The sequence below is a fragment of the Hemibagrus wyckioides genome, linkage group LG16, assembly GCF_019097595.1.
Source record: "Hemibagrus wyckioides isolate EC202008001 linkage group LG16, SWU_Hwy_1.0, whole genome shotgun sequence".
In the NCBI taxonomy this organism is placed as follows: Eukaryota; Metazoa; Chordata; class Actinopteri; order Siluriformes; family Bagridae; genus Hemibagrus; species Hemibagrus wyckioides.
This window is the reverse complement of record NC_080725.1, coordinates 7,591,678-7,614,199: the sequence shown is the minus strand read 5'-3', so window position 1 is coordinate 7,614,199 and position 22,522 is coordinate 7,591,678. Positions and strand designations below refer to the sequence as shown.

General features: G+C 36.8%; 1 protein-coding gene across 3 annotated transcripts in view; it reads right to left on the bottom strand.

Moving 5' to 3' along the window:
- Positions 1–586: 586 nt before the first annotated feature.
- Positions 587–22,522, bottom strand: part of LOC131366993 (adhesion G-protein coupled receptor G2) — a 33,469-nt gene continuing 11,533 nt past the window's right edge. For 2 of the 3 annotated variants that reach the window (XM_058412133.1, XM_058412135.1), the window contains 27 exons: positions 21,214–21,428; positions 20,955–20,991; positions 20,797–20,834; positions 20,569–20,702; positions 18,932–19,055; positions 17,567–17,631; positions 17,164–17,211; positions 16,985–17,040; positions 16,829–16,860; positions 16,205–16,247; positions 16,019–16,044; positions 15,671–15,780; positions 13,996–14,116; positions 13,631–13,794; positions 11,774–11,999; positions 11,247–11,403; positions 9,239–9,388; positions 8,940–9,068; positions 8,780–8,834; positions 8,312–8,415; positions 5,745–5,869; positions 5,282–5,553; positions 5,054–5,153; positions 4,677–4,960; positions 1,564–1,665; positions 1,246–1,392; positions 587–1,062 (listed from right to left, as the gene is read on the bottom strand). In XM_058412133.1, coding sequence (XP_058268116.1) covers positions 959–1,062; positions 1,246–1,392; positions 1,564–1,665; positions 4,677–4,960; positions 5,054–5,153; positions 5,282–5,553; positions 5,745–5,869; positions 8,312–8,415; positions 8,780–8,834; positions 8,940–9,068; positions 9,239–9,388; positions 11,247–11,403; positions 11,774–11,999; positions 13,631–13,794; positions 13,996–14,116; positions 15,671–15,780; positions 16,019–16,044; positions 16,205–16,247; positions 16,829–16,860; positions 16,985–17,040; positions 17,164–17,211; positions 17,567–17,631; positions 18,932–19,055; positions 20,569–20,702; positions 20,797–20,834; positions 20,955–20,991; positions 21,214–21,428 — 3,168 coding nt within the window. In that variant the 3' untranslated portion in view covers positions 587–958. The remainder of the gene's footprint in view (positions 1,063–1,245; positions 1,393–1,563; positions 1,666–4,676; positions 4,961–5,053; positions 5,154–5,281; positions 5,554–5,744; positions 5,870–8,311; positions 8,416–8,779; positions 8,835–8,939; positions 9,069–9,238; positions 9,389–11,246; positions 11,404–11,773; positions 12,000–13,630; positions 13,795–13,995; positions 14,117–15,670; positions 15,781–16,018; positions 16,045–16,204; positions 16,248–16,828; positions 16,861–16,984; positions 17,041–17,163; positions 17,212–17,566; positions 17,632–18,931; positions 19,056–20,568; positions 20,703–20,796; positions 20,835–20,954; positions 20,992–21,213; positions 21,429–22,522) is intronic. The other variant, XM_058412134.1, reaches the window with a different exon arrangement.

The following is a 22,522-nucleotide window of genomic DNA, read 5'->3' as shown; positions in this document are numbered from 1 at the left end:
CATCGGAAGATGGGACTTTCACTCCAACAAAGTTTTCATGTTAATGCATTTCATACTATAAACCTACAAAATTGATATTAACAGTGGTCAAGGTATTCAGGAAGTCTCCTCTTGACCATTTTAGCACCTTGGAAAAAACTTAATTTGCCTTGTATATTAAATATTTGTTTATGTTGGGCAACACTTTAGAGCCAGTACTCCCACCTACAACCAGTAAAAGCCACAGAAAATATCCCCTCAACTTGAAATTTCTCAACTTGGTTCCTACCCTGTTTGCCGTAAAATTGACATGGTCGCACATACAGTACTGTGGATAATGTAAAATATCTGTGTTCCACATTTAAATTAGCTTAGCATTATAGGCTTTAAATATTTAAGATACAGACACAGTTCTTGGTTAAATAAGTAGCACTGACCATACTAATCATTGTACTGAGGTCATCAAGGTCATTATAAACATATCATTAACTTTAGGCAGCTAGCTTTATGCTAAGCTACCAAAAAAATTGTGCTTGGTGAATTTTTTGTGCTTGGATTTCTTGCTGCTGGTTTCAAAGAGAGATTAGTGACTGGAGAAATACTAGCATTCATTTAATTTACAAAGCAAGCTTTAATTTTACCATTTCACATTTCATTGAACAGAGGATGAACAATAGTATTTTATTAGAAATGCATACATTTATTTAAACATCACTTTAATCCACTATGAAATGAAAATATCATTTTAATATCTAAACCAATAGTGAATTATTTAAATGAATCCTATTAAATATCGCTCAGTTAACCTTGGTCAGGCTATTTGGCTAACCACTGGTAATCTACTGTAAATGCTACAACACAAATTGGTTTATTCAGTATATACCATATATACTATCAAAGAAAATATGTACAACATATACATAATGCAAAAATACATATAAATGTCATTATATCACAATTACATATGTTGGTTTTCAGGTCAGAGGGATCGCTGGCTCCGATACCTGTGGTTGATCTCATTTAGGACTACATCTGAGCTGGGCTCCTCCTGCTCTGTGATTGCACGGTCATCTAACGGATTGCCTGTGATTAGGAATTAAGCAGGCAAAAAACTGTAAATTACAGTATAGCCTTGTCAGGAGATGCAATTTCTTTATCCTAAATTTAATTTGGAATGTTGCAGGAGGTGGATGTTGATAGTTTAATAGACAGATTGAGAGTTGTATAAAGTGTAATGGAAAGATTGAAAGACTGGCCAACACTCACCAATTCCCATTGACCTGTCTGATCTTGAGATGTCACTGACCAAGAAAGAACTGGATGAGTTGTTCGATGATTTCACTGATCTGAATGAGGAAGCAAGTCTATTTATGGTGGATTTCTTTGTCCTCTGTGTAGCAGTGTGACTCCAGTCTGTTATCCAAAGGCAGAAATATTGTGTATAAATTCTGATTTTAATATATCTATTTAAAATAAATGGATCACATCCAACATAATTTAAACAAATTAAATGAAAATCTTTAATGCACACAACATTCCATTGCCATGAAATGTCAAAACATTTGTTGAATAAGACAAACACACCAGAGTTCTCAACTAGCCTCAGGTTTCCACAGCACAAATGTATTCTCCACTGTCTTCTGACATTCTCCTTCACGGCACAGTGGAACACAAAGATAAAGAAGCCTGGAGCAGAAAAATAAGGCCCAGTGAGTCATAAATGCACCTTCACAATGTGTTAGATTAGTCCAGGAGATATATAAAGTCATAGATGTGTCAAAATTGCAGGTTTTTGTGAATAATTAAACCAAGATAAATTATGCCAGATCATTTTCCAACTTTGAAGTGATATCGCAAACACCAAAATTCAAGTGCAAAACAAATAAATAAAATAATTATTTCAACCATAATAACATTTAATTGAATGATTAACTGTTTTTAACTGTTTTTAACTGTTTTCTTGACATCTGACTGCTGAAGCCATGGGTTGCAAATAGTTTACAAAACATGTATGAGATTGCATTAACAAATGGTATTGATCAGGAAAGGAGTACAAAAGAATTTCCAAAACATTAGAGGTACCATGGAACACTATGAAGGCCATCTCAAAAAGTGCTGAAAATGGAGATTAACAGTGACATTGCCAAAACATCTCTCCATGTGACAACAATCTCTCGTATTCTTGGTTCTTAAGATCTGTTTTATGAGGTAGGGTGACTAGATGGAAGCCCTTTCTAAAAATCACCTAAGCCCATGTAAATTACCACAACAATGTGGATCATTTGTGAAGGTCTAAGGAGATCAAAGTAGAACTTTTGGGGCATAATATTAAAAGATATGTTTTACATAAAAAAACAACATATCACCCAAAAAGGTGAAGGTAAAATTATGCTATTGGGATAGCTTTCTTCAGTATCATGCATGATAACCCAAAGCACATTTCCATGTACTTGTAGTGGGCTGTGCACATAAGCTTCCCTTGCAATTCGTCAGATCTGGGGCAATTTTGAAAGGAAAAGTGAAATAAAATTTTGAAATTGTTTAAACAGTGCTAGGTTTTTAGACTCTTACCCAAAAAGACTGAATGTTTTATTATAAAAGCAAAAGGTACTTTAACAAAATATTAGTTAAGTGGTATGCATGCTTGTAGGTTTTTCTTTTTTCTCTTAGAATATTTCCATTTATTTTTGACCTGAATTTTGTTGGAGATTTGACATGATTTAATTTTTTTACCTCACAAAAACAATTTTAACAGGGGTGCATAGACTTTATATATCATGCATGCACCGTGGGCTACAAACATGGCTGAACTGGATTCGACTTCCGAGAAAACATATTGCCTTGCTCTGTCACCGGACTAGACTCACCTGTTTCCGATTACACAGACACTCACCGTCACCAATTAAATAGACTCTCATACATGTATTTGTGAAGTATACACTTAGCTTACCTTGTGTTCTTATTCCTTATTTCTGCCTGTAGTGTCCTGTGTTTTCACCTAGCCCTACTGATCGTCTGACCTGTGCCTGATCTGTTGACTTTGGTTTTGCTAATGATATTCTGAGGAATATGCTGGGTAAATTTGTGGCTGCCCACATTGATGAAATTCAAGTCTACTCCACGTCATATGATACCCATGTGCAGCATGTCTGCCAGGTGCTCCAAAACCCCATGCAGCACCAGCTGTACAGGATAGGAGAGAAGTGTGACAAATACACTATTTCATTCCTAGGCTATGTGATCACCCCCTATGGACCAAGCCAGTATCATTGACTGGCCCCTGCCTCAACCAACCAAGGACTCAACTTAAGACTGCCTTTACCACAGCTCCTCTTCTGAAGCATCCAAATCCAACTTGGCCCTCTGTTCTTGAGGTTGACACCTCTGAAACAGGAGTTGGGGCAATCCTTTCACAATTCACCAGTCACCTTCTTTTTAAGAAAACTATCGGTCACTGAGAAATACATTGGGGATCAGGAGCTCTCAGAACTGCAATGCATCTGAACCTCCATTAAGCCTGCTGGTCTCTCTCCTACACTCGCTTCCAATTCACACTATAAACTCATCCAAGCTCTAAGAACACCAAGGAGGACTTGTTGTCACACATTCACTCAGCAGAATCTAGGCCTGATAGTGAAGACCACATCCTTCCCCCTCCTGTGCCATAGGTTCATGCCAATTGATCTGCTGGAATCCAAAGGTAACACCACCATATTAGTAATGATTGACCACTTGTCTCAAGGCCCTGCACATGATACCTCTCCCCATTCTCCCCTCTGCTTTTACTACCTCAGAGTTTCTGTTTAGTCATGTGTTTCATTTATTCAGAATCTGTGAGGAGATTGTAAGTGACTGGGGTCTGCTGTTCACCTTCCGGATCTGGGCCAGCTTTATGGAAAAACTGGGAGTGACCATCAATCTAATGTCTGGGTATTCACAAACTAATAGGAAAGTTGAACAAACAAACAAGGAAATTATAGCCAAATTCATACATACACTCTGTATCCACCAACCCAGATGTTTTGGCCAGTTCCTGCCTTGGGCAGAGTATGCCCAAAATTCCTTGTCACTCTGCTACCCAACTCAATTTTTAATTGTGTGCTCGGTTACCAGCCTCAGATATTCCCATGGAATGTTAGTCCTACCAATTCACCAGTGGTGGATGATAAGTTTCAGAGTAGTGAGCAGGTTCAGGTTAGCTACTTACACTACCTTGCTCTCAGTCACTTTTAACTATATTTAACTGTTTCCCATTAAATTGGCACTCCAATCACAAAATCTTGCACACTGACATATGAACTATACTTACCTTGTGTGCTGTCTACCAAGCATTTGTTTATGTGTTTCTGCTTTTAGTTTTCTGTGTTTTGCCTAGCCTTTGTATATCATGTTTGCCAATCCCCTGAGCTGTGCTTATTCTGTTAACTTTAAGTTTGCCTTGTATTTTGGATGGTTTGTTACAACTTTATTGCTGAAATATTTTCCAGAACTAAGACTACTTAAAACTAAAAGGTTGGTTAAAAGAAAGGAAGGAATCGATTTAGTGTGTCCTAAAGTGTTCTCTGAAATATCTTAGAGAACACTTTATATCTGGCTATATCTAGCCAGTGGCCTGTTAGCCAGAAAAATTTATTTAATACTACAGTACATGCTTAAAGAGATATTAGAACATGTATAGTAAGTGCTTAAATGCATACCTTGCAGTGAGTTAAAGATGGCAAACAGGTACATAAATGGCAGGTTGACAGCATCCCAGGCAAAAAAAGCAAATCCCCAGGTGAGGCCTAGGAGAACAGTAAGCCCTGCCACACTCCGCAAGTCCTGTAGGATACTACGATGTTGTAGGTTATGGGGATTTTGCCTCTTAATGCGACAAAGCTGAACCATTACTACAATGAACATGCTAAGGTTCAGTACAAAGACAATACAGAAGTATGCTACCACTGCAACATAGAAGGCTATTTCGTTCTTCAGCCAGCAACTACATGGAGAAAGATGACAAGATCACTCAGTTACATACCTGTGATTTCCAACAGTGTAATAAATTTAAAAAATGCTCATTAGATGCTCTTACAATTGATCAGAGGTTCCATCTTCAAACTTCCCATATGACACTAGTCCATAATTGTTTTTATCAATGGCTATCACAATTATGACCACAATTAGAGGAATACCTTAAATGTAAAGAAATAAATCACAATTTATTCAAGCAAAACTATTACAATAGAACTAAAAAATATATTTAAAATAAAACCAGCTATAAAAAAGTTACCAAATTAACAACAAAAAATTTTCAACATACCCCAGCCAGCAAGTCCTAATTTGACCATGAAGCGGGACACATATGTGTTAAAAACTTTAACAAGGGCAATGTACATATGGACAGCCTCCATGGCCATCCAGGAGAAAGACGCCAACAGGAAGTAATGCAAGAAGAAGGCAGTGGAGATGCAGAGACCCACAACATTGGGGTACAAAGCCAGCCAAGCATCCAGTAGGAATGTCAGGTTCAACAGAAGCAAAGCCAAACACAGATGGATCACAATTTTTGATGGGATATCCTTACGGAGTGTCCTTCAAAAGAAGTTAAAAAATACTGATCTTAAATGAATTAAGAACCTTGAATTTACTTAGTGTAGATTTCCATCAGGACATACTGTATATTTGTTTGCCTAATTGATACTGATTTTACTACTTGCAATAAGACACTTAATTTATATATATTCTATATTGCCTTTTCAATGTGAAATTGGTGCAAAACTCACTCAAAAGCCAGATACGTCATCAGGGTGATGGAGAGAAAAATGGCAGAGATGCCACAGCCAATATAGGTGATGTAGGTTAGAATGGTAGCCTGCAGACGATTATTGATCCCTTGTCCGGAAAGGTCCTATTATAAAAATGTATACAAAAATAATAAAGCTGAAATATGCGAGTAAAACAATTATATGCATTAGAACTAAGCATTTAACTTGACTATGATAACAGTGCTGACTTAACAATGATTCTGTACACAAAGCAAGCTCCATAAAGACATGGTTTGCCAAAACTGGTGTGAAAGAACTCAGTCCTGAGCTCAACAATGAATACTTTCTCTCCATTCAGCCTTAAGAATTGAAGGGCATTAGAGAGGTCAGTAATGCTCTTCAGCTCTTAAGGCTAAATCAACAGAAATTCACAAAGACATTCTAAAATCTAGTACAATCTATTAAGATTTCCCAAAAGAGTTGTGGCTGTGGGAGCAAGGGTAGGACCAACTTAGAACTTTTCTTCATTTATTACTAAATTCCTTGTGTGGCAGCAGAAGTCATTAGTCAACAAAAAGGCACCTTTTATGCTCATCAAAAAATATGGATTCTATAATTATGCACTGATAAAACACTATGAGGTTCCCTTACCTCTTGAAATTTAATGGTCTCTTTTTTGGCTTCAACCACAAATTTGTCAACACTTATTCCTACCCACTAGTTATTTCATCTCTACCACACAACAAGTACCAATCTGGGGATGATCTGTTCACTCAAAGCCACTATATCTAGTGCTAGTGCTGAAATGCTGTTCGTGCAATGCCACAGGACACCTGGTGAAAAGGAGGGCTTTGAGAAGAGCACTACATGCCTCTGTGTACATGTGCTCAGAGGCGCCCACATTTAGCCAGTGTCACAAAGGACAAAAGAACAATTATACCTTTAGGATTTGACTTCTTAATATCCACACAGTTTATTATTGCTCAGCTTGGATGTGATGGACTGCATCCCCATTTTGCACCCTTATCCCTGAATTTGGTTCTGGATTCTGCACCAGTGGAGGCACCAACTCCTGACAGAAGGACTCAGCCACTCCCAGACACAGTGGGATAAGTCCAGCCAGGTTCCTAAGGGTTTTCTGGAGCATATATTTCTGGACAATTTAAGTCTGATCTTCAAGGACCTTTTTTTCCCTGGACTTTTTCTATTTTTCATGACACTCTGCTTCAGCTCCTGTGAGGGATGCCGCTTTGCTTCCAGTTTTCCGCAGAGGGTGCCGCTTCACTCCTTGCCTGTGGAGGATGTTACCAGTCTAATCTGCTTCTCCTGTTTCTTTTGTGCTCTGTGACATGGCTCCGCTTCTGTTCCTGTGAAGGGCGCCGCTTTGCTTCCTATTTTCCTGCTGAGGACGCTGCCTCACTCCTTGTCTGCGGAAGATGTTACTGGCCTAATCTGTCTCCTTTTTTTTTGTCCCTGGTCTTTGGACATTTTTTCTGCTACTATGGGGACATGGCCCAGTTTTGGGCACTCAGCAGAGGAGGCTCCCCCCCTCAGGACATTTCACTACCCTAGCTGGGCTGAGGTCGTCGCTTGGCTCTCCTGTTCTGCTGCGGATGTCGCTTGGGACCCTTTGGCTTCACTGCCGTGCTTCACGCTCCCCCCAAACACCTCGCCATGCTCCTCGCTCCCCCCACATGCCTCACTGTGCCCCTTCCTCCCCCCTCGAGCCTTGCTGTGGCCCTTGCTTCTCCATTGGACCTCATTGTGCTCCCCGCTCCTCACTGGTTCTTGCTGGGATCACGTCCTTCCAGACTCTTGGGGATAGTTTCGGACTGTCGCGTTGGGAGCCACATGGGACTTGAGTCATGGACTGCTGGACAGTTTCCTGCCAGAACACTAGGGGGCGGTCTGGCAGGGTTTCTTTATGTTCTCATGTGCTTCTGTTTATGTTGTTTGCACATTTGCTTGCCCCACCCAATTCTTCCTCTCTTTCCCCACCTCTGCAAACCTGTTCCTTATATTTCAATGACTACCTTCCCTATTTGTCCCTGCTGTCTTGTGTTTGTGTTTTCTGAGTCCTTGTCTTTTGTTATGTGGTTTTGCTGCCTGGTTTCTGATCTTTGTGTTTGTTATTTGTTCCCTAGTTTTCCCTAGTGTTTTGATATTTATGAAATAAAATCCCCATTTTGCACCCTTATCCCTTAATTTGTTTCTGGATTCTGCACTAGTGGAGGCACCAATTCCTGACATTGGAAGCCTAAAAATAAAATTTTTCTGTCAAATGCATGTGAGCTCAGATTACCTACCACTAATCATTACCAGATTACCAACCACTTTTTGGACAATTTTCATACCTTGACCAGTATGTATATCAAAATAAAATTTCTTTGAAAGTATCCTTAGTTGAAAGTATCCTACAACTAAGATTATCTCCAACTGTGCTTAAAATCCTAATGAGTTTGAAGTCCCAGACTTTATGCAATAATATTTTCATCTTTCCTCATATCTATATTCTTAAATTAAAATAAATACTAAGCAAAGTTTTTTATTCTAGTGAGTCAATGAGAGGTAATGATTTCTCTCACCAAGAGAACACCAAAGCTGGTCAGATGGTTACAGCCACAAATTGTCTCAGCTTCACTGTGGTTCAGCAGGTTGCAGCCCTCAGTGCTCCAGCCACCAGAACCACCTTACAAAAAAAAATGCAGTCAAATAATATTAAAAATATGTTAGATTTGATCATGATACCATATAAATCAGTTTGGAACAATGCAAAAAACTGTGTGACACACTTGAGAAACTGTTTTAATTATATATTTAAATTCTGAAGATAAAATTAACCAAAGCAGCATTAGCAGTACAATCATAATCTTGCCCACACTCCAGTTCAATATGTAGGAACACATTTCCACTTGTGGGAAGTAGTACTGCTTAAAAAATGTTTTTTGAAGTGCTTCTGTATATTACATTTCCCAGGCTTCTTTTTTGACCTCTACTGACCTCTACCATTTATATATTAAGTTTCTGTTATTCTCATTATTTATAGTCCTCACCGTTTAAGTCGAATTTCCAAAATACACATGCTCGTGAACAGTTACCCTGTGGACACTGAGGGTGACAATAATGAATGTATTAATATCAAACATTTGTTTACCATTCACCCATGATAAAAATGCATTTTAAGCTTTGTTTTAAAGCCCTTCTTTCACTGACCTCAACAATGTCTGTGTTCTTCAGGGTAAAAACTATTTGGTCTCTCAGGTTAGAGATGGACAAGTTAGCCACACTGGAGGCAAGAACCCCACTGATCAATTTACTGCTGTTTGGGTTTAATGCTTTGTCCTGTAGATTGTAATGACAACAATGAAAGCATGTCAGATTGAAGCAGATGTAACACACACACACACTCATAGCATGTCAACTAACCACCTCATAAACTTTTCAATGTAGCTAGATATTGTGCACATGTGAATTAAACAAATAAAATATAGTATATTTGAAAGAGAACACACCTGGAATAGAGTGGTCTTCTGGTAGAAATTAAACTGTACTCTGGAGGCCAGTTGCTGCTGTTGAGGAGTGAGGTTCCCTGTGAGCGAAGCAGGGAGCATTATAGAACCCTGAGGAGAGCTGGGCTCAGTTCTCCTCAAACCTGGGTCAATCTAAAATACATTAGAAAAGACATAAGTCCATAATATTAGGTTCTCATGTTATCGTAGGTTAATTTACAATTTAGCTGGTTTTCAAATATTTTTCAACCTACAATTCTTACTTTACAGTTTACATAAAGTATTGTGAGAGTGTTTCTAATTAGGAACAAGCACAAGACAGTATTATACTTTCTAATTGCTATACTATACTATACAGTGCTCAGTGTAAATGAGTACACCCCCTTTGAAAAGTAACATTTTAAGCTGTATCTCAATGAACACAAAACAATCTCAAAAATGTTGTATAACATCTGTTTAACTTATAACACGAAAGTAAGGTTAATAATATAACTTAGAGAACAAAATTCTCAGTTTTATTTAAATTAGGGTGATGCAAAAATGAGTACACCCCCTGAAAGTCTCTGGAGCAAAGCTAAATTTTAGACTACAAATGTCTAATTTAACAAGAATTCAACCACTGGTGAATCTGATTATTCATTACACAGGTGCCCAGCAGACAGCTGACTATAAAAGGGTGTTACTTAAAGAAAACCCCTTCCCATTTCATGCTGTCAGCAATGACATGGAATAGAAATGTCACAAGACCAGAAAGGTGAAGGCTACAGGATCAGCAAAGCTTTACTTATCAGCCAGAATTCTGTAGCAAAAGTAGTACAAAAATTTAAAAAAGATGGAACTGCAACCATCTCACAGACATGTTCAGGTCGTCCACGGAAGTTAACACCTCGACAGAAGTGTCTTCTGATGAGAAGGGTTGAAGAAAATCGGCATGCAATTTCACTGCAGTTATCTAAAGAAGTAGAAAGCCAAACTGGGGTGACTGTCACCCGTGACACAATACAGCGTACACTGCAGAGGAATGGCATGCATGGGTGCCGTCCACGAAAGAAGCCTCTCCTAAAGCCCAGGCACAAAAAAGCCCTTCTAGAGTTTGCCAGGGCCCATGCTGACAAAGATGAAGACTACTGGGACTCTATACTCTGGAGTGATGAGACTAAGATAAATGTTTTTGGAACTGATGGCCTCAAAACTGTATGGCGTCACAAAGGTGAGGAATACAAAGAAAAATGCATGGTGCCTACAGTGATGGCAGTGTGGTGGCAGTGTCCTTATGTGGGGCTACATGAGTGCTGCTGGTGTCGGGAAGCTGCATTTCATTGACGGCATCATGAATTCATAGATGTACTGCTCTATACTGAAAGAGAAGATGCTACCATCACTCCGTTCCCTTGGGCGTCATGCACTTTTCCAACATGACAATGATCCTAAACACACATCTAAGGCCACTGTTGGATTTCTGAAGAAGAACAGGGTGAAAGTGATTCAGTAGCCAAGTATGTCTCCTGAGCTGAACCCAGTTGAACACCTATGGTGAATTCTGAAGAGACAAGTTGAGCATCACTCTCCATCCAGCATCCGGTCTCTAAAAGAGGTCATTATTGAAGAATGGAAAAAGATAGGTGTTGCAAAATGATGCTAACTTGTTCATTCCATGCCTAGAAGATTTGGTGCTGTCATTAAAAATCATGAAGGCCATACAAAGTACTAGATGTAGTAGTTTTTGTTGTGGTGTGTACTCATTTTTGCATCACCCTAATTCGAGTAAAACTGAAAAATATGTAATCTAAGTTATATTATTAACCTTACTTTCATGTTATAAGTTAAACAGATGTTATATAAAACTTAGTCTTGTCAACATTTTGGAAATTGTTTTTGTGTTCATTGAGATATTGTTTAAAATGTTACTTTTACTTTACACTCATTTATACTGAGCACTGTATATAAAGATTTTTATGATTTATGACAATTTGTTCCTGAACAGTATGAGTAGATGTTAACAGGGTGTTACCTGCAAGTTGGAGGGGCCAGTGATGGTGAATGTGGTCTGTGGAAAAAGAGCCCCATCCACCAATTTTACTGCCAGAGCCACAGATGGGGAAAGAATACTTTGACTCTGTCCCTGCACAACCAGCTTCAAGGCAACAGTATCCACAATGCCAATAATCCTTATCAAATCAGAAAAGATATACTGTAATTTTTATTATAGTGTATAAAACTGTCATATAGTGCATGTTATTTGTCAGATGTCTTGGTGCTATATTTTAAGGAATTAACTTTAACACGTAGGGTAGTATTCAGAGGTGGCAAAATAAGTGAGCAACTTAATCCTGCAAAATCAAAGACAGAAAATGCAGACAGAAGAAGGAAATAGCTTTTCCCCTTAGCTGTCAAATATAATAAGATGTAATATAAAAGCAAGAGACAATTTATATTGTATATAATTAGTAATGCTGTTCATGCACAACATTTAATTGATCCATGAAGAATAATTCTAGTTTATTCAGTTCTGTTCAAAGTCAATCTGGTCACTTTTACCTGTTTGAAATGGATGTCAGTGTATTAGGAGGTGCATTTAATAGATTGCTGACAATGTTGATAGACGTGTTTCCCAGAGCCAAGCTAACACTGGGTCCAGAAATAATTGACTCCAGCAGAGATACAACCTGCTGTATCTGTGTGGAGTTCAGAGAAGATGCATTCCTGCTTAGATTTAGAAGACCTTCAGCTTTCGCTTCTGCACTGGTTGATGAGCCTGTGGAGGCTATATGTGACACAGTATAAATAATACAATTTCAGTGTTTAATACCCTGCACACATTATTAAATGTCTTACATTTTTTCCCAACTTATAGTATAGCACAGTGAGTATAAAGTAATATTAATGTATTTTAAAAATAATATTAAGAATTAAACTCCCAACTGACATGCACTATATGGCCAAAAGTTTGTGGACACCTGACTATCACATCAATATGTGGGCCTTCCCCAAACTGTTACCACTAAGAAGCCTAGCCCAAATATGTACCAGCATGACACACGCCTGTGCACAAAGGTTTTTCAAGATATGGTTTGCCAAGTTTGTGTGGAAGAATTTACTGGCCTGCAATTTCCTGTACAATTTCCCTGTATTGCTTCAAGTTTCAACGCTCAGTGTCATGAATCCTGCTTTGATGAGGCTGACAAATTGTGGAAGACTCCAATTCCAAGCAATCGCCAGCACTCCCAAGCTCTCAATCACTGGATTTTATTTTAACTCATCTGTTCCCCATGATGTGTGTCTGATTTTCCCTTTTGTAAGCTATTTTATTTCAGTTCCTCTTTACAAGGTATAGATATACAGTCAGTTTATTGTGATTTGTGATGTTGCTAAGCCATTTGCAAGTGTTCTGGCAAATGGCATTGCATCTGCAGTGTTTTTTTTTTTTTTCAGTTTTTGCCTGTTTTCTCATTTGTTTTGGAGTCCATTGGATAATGGTGTTCTGCCCCCAATTGATCTACTTGTTACAACCTGTGTTTTTGAATGCCAATTTGGACTCTCACTGTATATGTATTTCTATACTTTTACTAATTCCACTATGTCTAGCTGTTCCTAATTTTGTGACTCATTTGTTTTTTTGCACTTTGTTGTGTTTAATAAATCAGGCCCTGCACTTGCATACAACCTCTGTGAGTCTGCCATATGACAGAATAACTTGCTAATCATGGATGCAGCAGGTGCTTCAGGCTGGCACTATTCCATTGCATTGTCGACCTGGAGTCCAAAGTTGAACATCTGGCTCAAACCATTGCTGCCATGGCTCAGCACTCCGCCACCAGTGTCTGTGCCAGATAAATATGCAGGTGATGCTTCTCAGTGTAGAGCTTTTCTCTTATAGTATTCTCTCACCAACTTCAAGGGGATATTAAGAGTCAGAGAAGGTGTTTCAATTCATTGCTCTCCTGACAGTCAAGGTATTTGAGTTGGCCAACTCGATCTGGGATCAAATCATTGTTTTTTATTTACCATAGTTTACCATCTCCAACAACCACTATGAACATCAGGTTATGCAATATGGCCTTGCAAATATTTTGGTTTTCTTTCTACAAGCTTATCATAAGACAGTGTCAGAATTAGTGTTTTTGTAACATATTTATGAGACCTTGTTCAGACATGCTTCCTCAGTTCAGTCAACAAATTTTATATAGGATTCAGGTCAAGCCTTGTAATGCTCAAGCCAATAAATTCACGTATACTATATGTCTTTAAGCCTTATTGTTACAGCTTTAGAGGTATGCCTAGGATCTCTTTCCTGATAGAAGACTAACGTCTTGAGTTGAACATGTTGTGCAGTGTATATTCTTCGCATGTCTATGTTATGACAGATCTGTGTATCTGTAAAAAATGTCTTCCTACCAGTTGTGTCTAAGGTACCAGCTGAAGTGTTTGTGGCTGAGGCTGTAGTTGTGATGATGGTGACATTAGTGTTTGTAGTGGATGGTGGCATGCTGATGGTAGTAGAATTCACTGGGTTGTTGCACTTCCCTGTCAAAGGCACAGCGATATTTGTTCCATTTTTGCTGTAACAGAATATGTCAAATGTGTAGAAAGAGACAATATAAAAGTTTAACAGTGCATCATATGGTCAGTTTGTGTAGTATACAATTTCATTTATTTGGTTATTTAAATAAAGTCTCACTATTTTTTTTACACAGTTTTCATAAAAGGGCTTTTGAGAAGCATATTCATCAAAAGTAAGAAATAAGAACTTGTTCACTGACCAGTAATTTGACACAATGTTCACTGTTCCAACTGGGCATACATCAGAAAGCACATCAGAAAATGACAATATGTTTGCTTGCAAAAGATCTGCATTCATACTATCTTCCCAGGTGCATATGGCTGAAAGACAAAAGCTTGAGTCTCAATACAACATTGAGGTGTGATGTTATGCAGCAATGCATAGTAATACCACATGCATATTCATAAATTATGTATCATTTAAACATACAAAATCATATAGGGCCATATTCAGAGTTGAGATGTGTGCCCATAGTGGGGCAGTTAATGCTGGTATTCAGAAATCAGACATAAGTATGGTCATACTTGGACCCCAAATTCAAATTCACATCACATAATTATCATGACATCTTTTACATTATGATTTTATAAACATTTAACTGAACATAGCCCAATTCTGTAATGTCAATGGATTTTTTATGGAATTTCACTCACACACAATTAAAATGATGAACCTCTGAGGGAGCCAGTGTTCAATGAAATAATTTTTGAAATAGAATCATAACTCACATGTGACCTGTCTCTCATGCATGTCAAAATAACGCTTCACAGATATGCCTTCATAAATTATTTAAAGCTACCTGTGCATATGTGATAAATTAGATAAATCTGGAGCATTTTTATAAGGAATAATGTAATACAATTGCCATATCAAGATGTGCTAAGTTACTAAACTCGTATCCAAAAAGACTGATTACAAAAGACTATTATAACAATTATTTTAACAAAGTATTAGTTATGGGAGGTGCACACTTGTGCAAGCATATTATTGTAATTGTTTCTTTTTCTTTTTGTCCTCCAAAATGTTTCTAATGGTTTATCACTTTAACTTTGTTGGTTGCTATATCACACAAGGTGGATAATGGTCTGATACGATATAACCTGGTTTCCTTTTTTTACTTAACAAAAACCGGAAAAGGTGAGTAGACTTCTAATATCAATTGTATCACTGGATTAGTATTTTTTTATTTGATCATTTTAGAATTGTCTTTTGCTTTTATCCCCCGTTACATTACAGATGACAGCAGTGACAGTTGGTCCTGACAAAAATGAAACTTTGATTTTAGTTGAGCAACAAATAAACCACAAGTTCTCAGCTTAAGAATAATGTGTGGCAAACAATTACATACAAATGCTTCTAGTGGGTATTACATTGTACTCACATGATACTACTGTCACTGAAAGTCTACATGAAACTACAGTCTGAGATTCAAAGAAATCAGCCCCATTTATGCACCTTTGTATTATTATGTGTATTTTTCTTATGGTGATGAAAATGAAACCTTGACATTTTTGTGTTTAGAGACAGAGGGGTTCTAGCCCTAGCCTATTTATATCAGCTACCTGTTAACAGAAAAGGGAAAACATTATCTCCTTGTTCATTCCACGTTTTCTCTGCCTACTGATTTGTGTGGAGAGAAGGAAGTTGTGACAGGTAAAGGCAAGGACTTGTCTTTAAGGTGGTAGTCTAGACACTTTTATAAAACTCCTTATACAATGTTTAAACTCAAGAAAAACTCAGAGGCATGAACATTTTTAATGTCAAAAAAACTGCCAACTCTGAATATAGTCCATAGAGTGGAATAGAGCATGAAGCATGAAAATGTATGAAGACCACTTTTACATTTGTTGAAGCTGTAAGACTAATACACATACCCACTCTGGTGACAGTGACAATGGTGTTCTGGTTTTGGAATGCACTCCGTAATGCTGAGCTGAGTAAACACACATCTATGGCTTTTCTTAGTTTCACAATGATGGTGCATCTTTGCAGGCAAGTAAATAAAGAGAAGTTTAAACAATAAAAACTTTGTAATATTTGTACATTTTTTTGGTTTCTTCAGATTAGTATAAGCAAAGGCCAATTTGTGTTAGCTCTGAGTGTAAGACCGTAATGTAGTTTTTAAAAGCTTAATTCTTTATATTGTCTTCTCTGAATCTTAAATTGTTTTGCATTAAAGCAACTAGCAAATGAATTTGTACAAACACTGATAGTAAACTTACCTTATATTACATGTCACAGAATAATTCTATTTGGTAAAAAAAAAATATATATATATATATATATATATATATACTAATATATATATATATATATATATATATATATATATATATATGTATATATTCATTTTTAAAATATTAACAGAAATGGTTTTTCTTCTAACCCAAGGACACTAAGATACTTACTTCATAGATCTGGGAAATGTTCTTCAAAGCCTGGCAATCAAAACTAAACACACACACACACACACATGTTGAACTGTATATTTTTTAGCTATACACTAAAGACATTTAGTTTTGACTATATATATATATATATATATATATATATATATATATATATATATATATATATATATATATATATATATATATATATATATATATATATACATATACATATTCGGCTATTCATGCGGCTGGATACAATGCAATTGTATTGTATAAAGCACAAATTGAGCCCATCCACCTAAACAGGCTGAGATGCATTTATGGTCATCACAATTGTAAAGAGAGATTATTTGAGTTACTATACTGTTAATGTCTCTCATTCTTTTCCTTTATTGCACCAATATCTCTAGAGTAAACTATAGAGATCAAATGCTCATACTAGCCTGTATGGCAGTAACAATCATGTCACAGTCAAAATCACTGAGATCTCATTTTATCCCCATTCCAATTGTTGTTGAAAAAATTACAATTATAATTGCATGTATGAGTAAGTGTACAGGCCTTCCTAATAAAGTGTAAACACACACATATATTGATAATTAGGAATAGAAATATATAAATAGTATTTGATAAACATACCTAGTCATGTTACATATGGGATTTGTTAATATCTGTGGAACAAGAAAATGATCAGTTGTATCTTACTTCCAACATAAAGTAGAGTTTATATTATTGTAAACTAAATATTATGCATTGAGTTTAAATAACACAATACAGTTTCACCAGAAAACTGACTTGTGTCATGTTAAAACTGGAGTCTGCAGTTCCATTGTCCAATTTATAATATGCAGCTATAAAAAACAAACAAAAAGAAAGGTATCCTGAGTTTATATACTAATAATTAATTTGCACTATATTTATTATAATTTTATACTATATTTTATACAATATTATTAATTTCTCTGTTTTCTCACCAGTGCTGCTGCAATAAGAGGAACAGTTACAAGTATTTGGTTGGTTTTCTGAGGAGTAAAATAATTGAAATATGTTTAATTGTTATATGAAACCATGCTATATAACAAAGCTCTATAATGGTCTGGTCAGTGTATCAGTCATTACTAAATTACTTAATTTGCTGAAAAAAATCATAGCAAATACAAACAGCAATACTATATTCAAAATCAGACAAAAAATTATGTCTCAACAGATGTACATGCATTGTATTTGCATACACAAATTTTATCTACCTCTTTATTTGAACAATGCACAATATGCTTTATCATAATAAGTTTATAATAAGATTGAAAGAAATAATGATTTTGAATAATCAGTTAGAAAAGGAAGTGCATATTTTGCCATCGTATTTGCTATACATACCAAAAGTGCAGTTCATTTGGTCTGGAATGGAGACTGAAACATACACAGTTTCACTGTTCCCACTGCTGAAAAATATATAGTTTGTGTTTATATTGTGTAGTGTGCATGTGTGTGTGTTACTTGTATGTATATATTTATGCATAATTATGTATTTATATATATACAGTCAGGTCCATGTATATTTGGACTTTGGGTTATAAGTTATTGTTATTTTAACTAACACATAATATTGGAGCTGAAATTAAATACCAAATACTTCAACCTGCACTTTCAGGTTTAATTTGATGGTTTCTAGAGCCAAAATAACTGAGTGGTGTAGGAATTACAGCTATTTTTATATGCCCATACATGCCTATTCTTTGTATGAATGTGCTAAATGAAGTTGATTTGGCCACACCAAATTTTCTGCCAATTAGAATTAATGAACTCATTCTGAACTCATTTCAGAACTCATATTCTGCAAAAAAGACAGAAACCATGGGTGTACTAACAATCAGACATCAAACAAGTTAGCCAAGGAAAATAACAACAGTTGACACAAACATTGTAAGAATAATGCTATGAAGAAAACCCTCAAAACAACAGTCGATGACATCACCAACAACCGCCACAGGGCAGGGGTGAAGGTATAACAATTGAATATATGTCAGAGATTTTGAGAGCAGACACCAAAAGGTGCAAACCACTCGTCAGCAGTAAAAATCGGAAGGCCAGAATGTGGAGTGTGTGCAAAGACATACTCAGATGAGCCACAAAAATTCTGGAACCAAACTTAATCTCTACCAAAGTGAAAGAAAGGCAACAATGTGGAGAAAGAGTCTTCTATTAATCTAAACCATATGAGTTCAGTCTACAGAAACATGCTGTCTGCCAGTCAGTGCCAACAGTCGGAGCTTCAATCAGAACTTCATCATGCAGCAAGATAAAGACCCAAAACACACTGCCAATACAACACTGTATCAGGGGAAAATGGTGGAATGTTTTAGACTGCCCAATTCAAGACTTTAACCCAAATAACTATGTATTTCACCTCCTGAAGAGGAGACTGAAGGGAAAAAAACCCAAAGCAAACAACTAAAAGAAGCTCCAATACAAGCCTGTAAATGCACCACAAAAAAGATGCCAATAGTTTGGTGTTGTCAGTGGGTCACCAGCTTGATGCAGTTAATGCAAGCAAGGGATATGTAGCCAATTATAATGTGAGATTTATGTTTTATATTTATATTATGTGTTATTTATGTTTTATATTTATTTTTGTTTAACGCTGGCTCAGTAAATGCCCATATTCATATCTTGATCTCAAACCAATATTAATTATCTTTTTTTTAACATTTATTATTGCTAAACATAAACAAGATTTCTTACCATGACACATTAACTGTGTCAGTTGAATTGCAGAGAATGTCAGGACTAAGAGAACTGTTGCACTTTTCAAAGCTTCCAACTGGAGGTTCTGGTGTTACTGAAGCACTGTGACAATTCCCTTTTACTGTCAGGTTAAAAGCTGATGAGTTACATAGTCTTTATTCTGCATACTTTATTTTCTGTAACTCTACAACATTGTCACATTCCCTTAATATGACTACATTTCATCATTAATTCTACCAAATCAATATACACTATATTGCCAAAAGTATTCGCTCACCTGCCTTGACTCACATATGAACTTAAGTGACATCCCATTCCTAATCCATAGGGTTCAATATGATGTCGGTCCACCCTTTGCAGCTATAACAGCTTCAACTCTTCTGGGAAGGCTGTCCACAAGGTTTAGGAGTGTGTTTATGGGAATTTTTGACCATTCTTCCAGAAGCGCATTTGTGAGGTCACACACTGATGTTGGACGAGAAGGCCTGGCTCTCAGTCTCCGCTCTAATTAATCCCAAAGGTGTTCTATCAGGTTGAGGTCAGGACTCTGTGCAGGCCAGTCAAGTTCATCCACACCAGACTCTGTCATCCATGTCTTTATGGACCTTGCTTTGGTCACTGGTGCTCAGTCATGTTGGAAGAGGAAGGGGCCAGCTCCAAACTGTTCCCACAAAGTTGGGAGCATGGAATTGTCCAAAATGTCTTGGTATGCTGAAGCATTCAGAGTTCCTTTCACTGGAACTAAGGGGCCAAGCCCAGCTCCTGAAAAACAACCCCACACCATAATCCCCCCTCCACCAAACTTTACACTTGGCACAATGCAGTCAGACAAGTACCGTTCTCCTGGCAACCACCAAACCCAGACTCGTCCATCAGATTGCCAGATGGAGAAGCGCGATTCGTCACTCCAGAGAACGTGTCTCCACTGCTCTAGAGTCCAGTGGCGGTGTGCTTTACACCACTGCATCCGATGCTTTGCATTGCACTTGGTGATGTATGGCTTGGATGCAGCTGCTCGGCCATGGAAACCCATTCCATGAAGCTCTCTGCGCACTGTTCTTGAGCTAATCTGAAGGCCACATGAAGTTTGGAGGTCTGTAGCGATTGACTCTGCAGAAAGTTGGCGACCTCTTCTCACTATGCGCCTCAGCATCTGCTGACCCCGCTCCGACAGTTTACGTGGCCTACCACTTCGTGGCTGAGTTGCTGTCGTTCCCAAACACTTCCATGTTCTTATAATACAGCTGACAGTTGACTGTGGAATATTTAGGAGTGAGGAAATTTCACGACTGGATTTGTTGCACAGGTGGCATCCTATCACAGTTCCACGCTGGAATTCACTGAGCTCCTGAGAGCGACCCATTCTTTCACAAATGTTTGTAAAAACAGTCTGCATGCCTAGGTGCTTGATTTTATACACCTGTGGCCATGGAAGTGATTGGAACACCTGATTCTGATTATTTGGATGGGTGAGCGAATACTTTTGGCAATATAGTGTATATTCCTAGAGAATGAACAACAGAAGCAGAAAAAAAGAATTCAAATAAATAATTGCCAGTAGTACTTCAAGCAAATTAAGAATTTTACAGGTATCAGTCTTTTATGATTTAAGTCTGTGTATGAAGAGCACTCACCCACTTGCTCTACAGTGTCTCCAACCACATATGCCTGGATGGAAGATTTATCCTGTACTGTGCTCACAGCTTGTATAATACAACATGTATTGGTTGGATGTGTAAATTGCAACAACACAGTACATGTAGTCCGCCTAGACCAGATGTTTAAGCCATTAGCAACATTATAGTAGCCTTACATTAGGATTTAATAGGAAAATAGCAAGAGAAGAATCTTGGATAACAGACCTTATAGCAGTCTTATTGGCACAAATGACCTTAATGTCCTAAAAATGTAAATAATTAACAAGTAAATTTGGTTTGTATTCATCCCAATATGTTCATTCATGTTACAGAGAGACACATAAAAACACATTTAAATGCTGTTCTCTAAAAATAGTGCTTACTTTGAATATATTTGTAGTCTCACTTCCATTTGACACACTGCGAACAAGCAATGAGAAAGTTGCATCTATTACATAGGCTTGTAAGAAAATACTTTTAAAATATTTTGCTAAGCTGAGACATTATTACAAATGTAAAAATATAAAGACAACATATTTTCTATCATAGATGACATGCTGATCTAATACAGTCAGATGATAGCAAAAAGCACTGCATTTGTCAATGTAATACAAACTTGAAAAAAAAATTTTTTTGATTTACCTGCTGTTTCCAAGTGTCCTATTGTAAAAATGACTTGTGGTAACTGAGCTGATATTTTGTGTGATAGCAGCAGTAACAGGGGGTGAAGGTGATACTCTGCTGTTGATGGTGGTGTCGTTTACAGATCCACTGGGTGAAGTGGTATTGATTTTTAATGGTGTAACAGTAGGAAATGCAGGACTACATTCGTTTTGATTTCGGAACAGATTTTGAAGCTGAAAAACATTTGATTTCATCGGACAAGGTTAATTGCGATATAGGTTTAGTAATGTCCACTATAAGTGTATTGAAATTTTCTGTAAATGCAGAGATATTGAAAAAATATAACTGTCTCAAAAACTTAAATGCCACAGATTACCATATATATATATATATATATATATAGATAGATAGATAGATAGATAGATAGATAGATAGATAGATAGATAGATAGATAGATAGATAGATAGATAGATGCTTATATATTTAGTCTAATTCACTGTTAAACCAGTATCAGAAAAAGATTGTGGTGTGATATATATGTATATATACTGTATGTATGTTTTATGTATAAATTAGTACTAAATGTAAAACATTTTCATCTAAAGAGCTTCACTAGCCTGTAACTCTGAAACTTCAGTGCATGTATGTTAGTTATAAAAATTTATACATAAAGCATTACTTGGTACAATTTTCAATAAACAGGTGCATCTCAAAAAATTTGAATGTCAAAGAAACATTCATTTTTTCCCATAATCTAATTCAAACATTAAAACTTTCATATATTTTAGATTTGATACACATGAACTGAAACTTTGCAAGCCTTTTTTTATTTCCATAATTATGGCTCACAATTAATGAAATTCAAAAATCCACTATCTCAAAATTTCATAAGATAATCAAAGAAATGATTTAGAATTCAGAAAAGTCAAACTTCTGAGTAAAGTATGTTCATTTATGCACTTAATATATGGTTGGGGCTCGTAATTACAGGGTCGTGAAAACTGTCCAACGCATCATCGGCACCCGACTACCTGCCATTGAGTCTCTTCACCACAGTGGTTGCCTGCGCAGAGATCACAAAATCCTCAAGGACTCCTCACACCCTAGTCACAAACTGCTCACCCTCCTTCTGTCCAGGAGGAGATACCGGTCTACCCTGTACATTCTGCTACATTTTCTCTGTATAATATAATTATAATGTACATACTGTTAATTCATAGATTACACCCAGTTTATATATATATATATATATATATATATATATATATATATATATATATATATGTCACATTACACTCTGGAAAATAAAAATAAAACAAATTAAGTC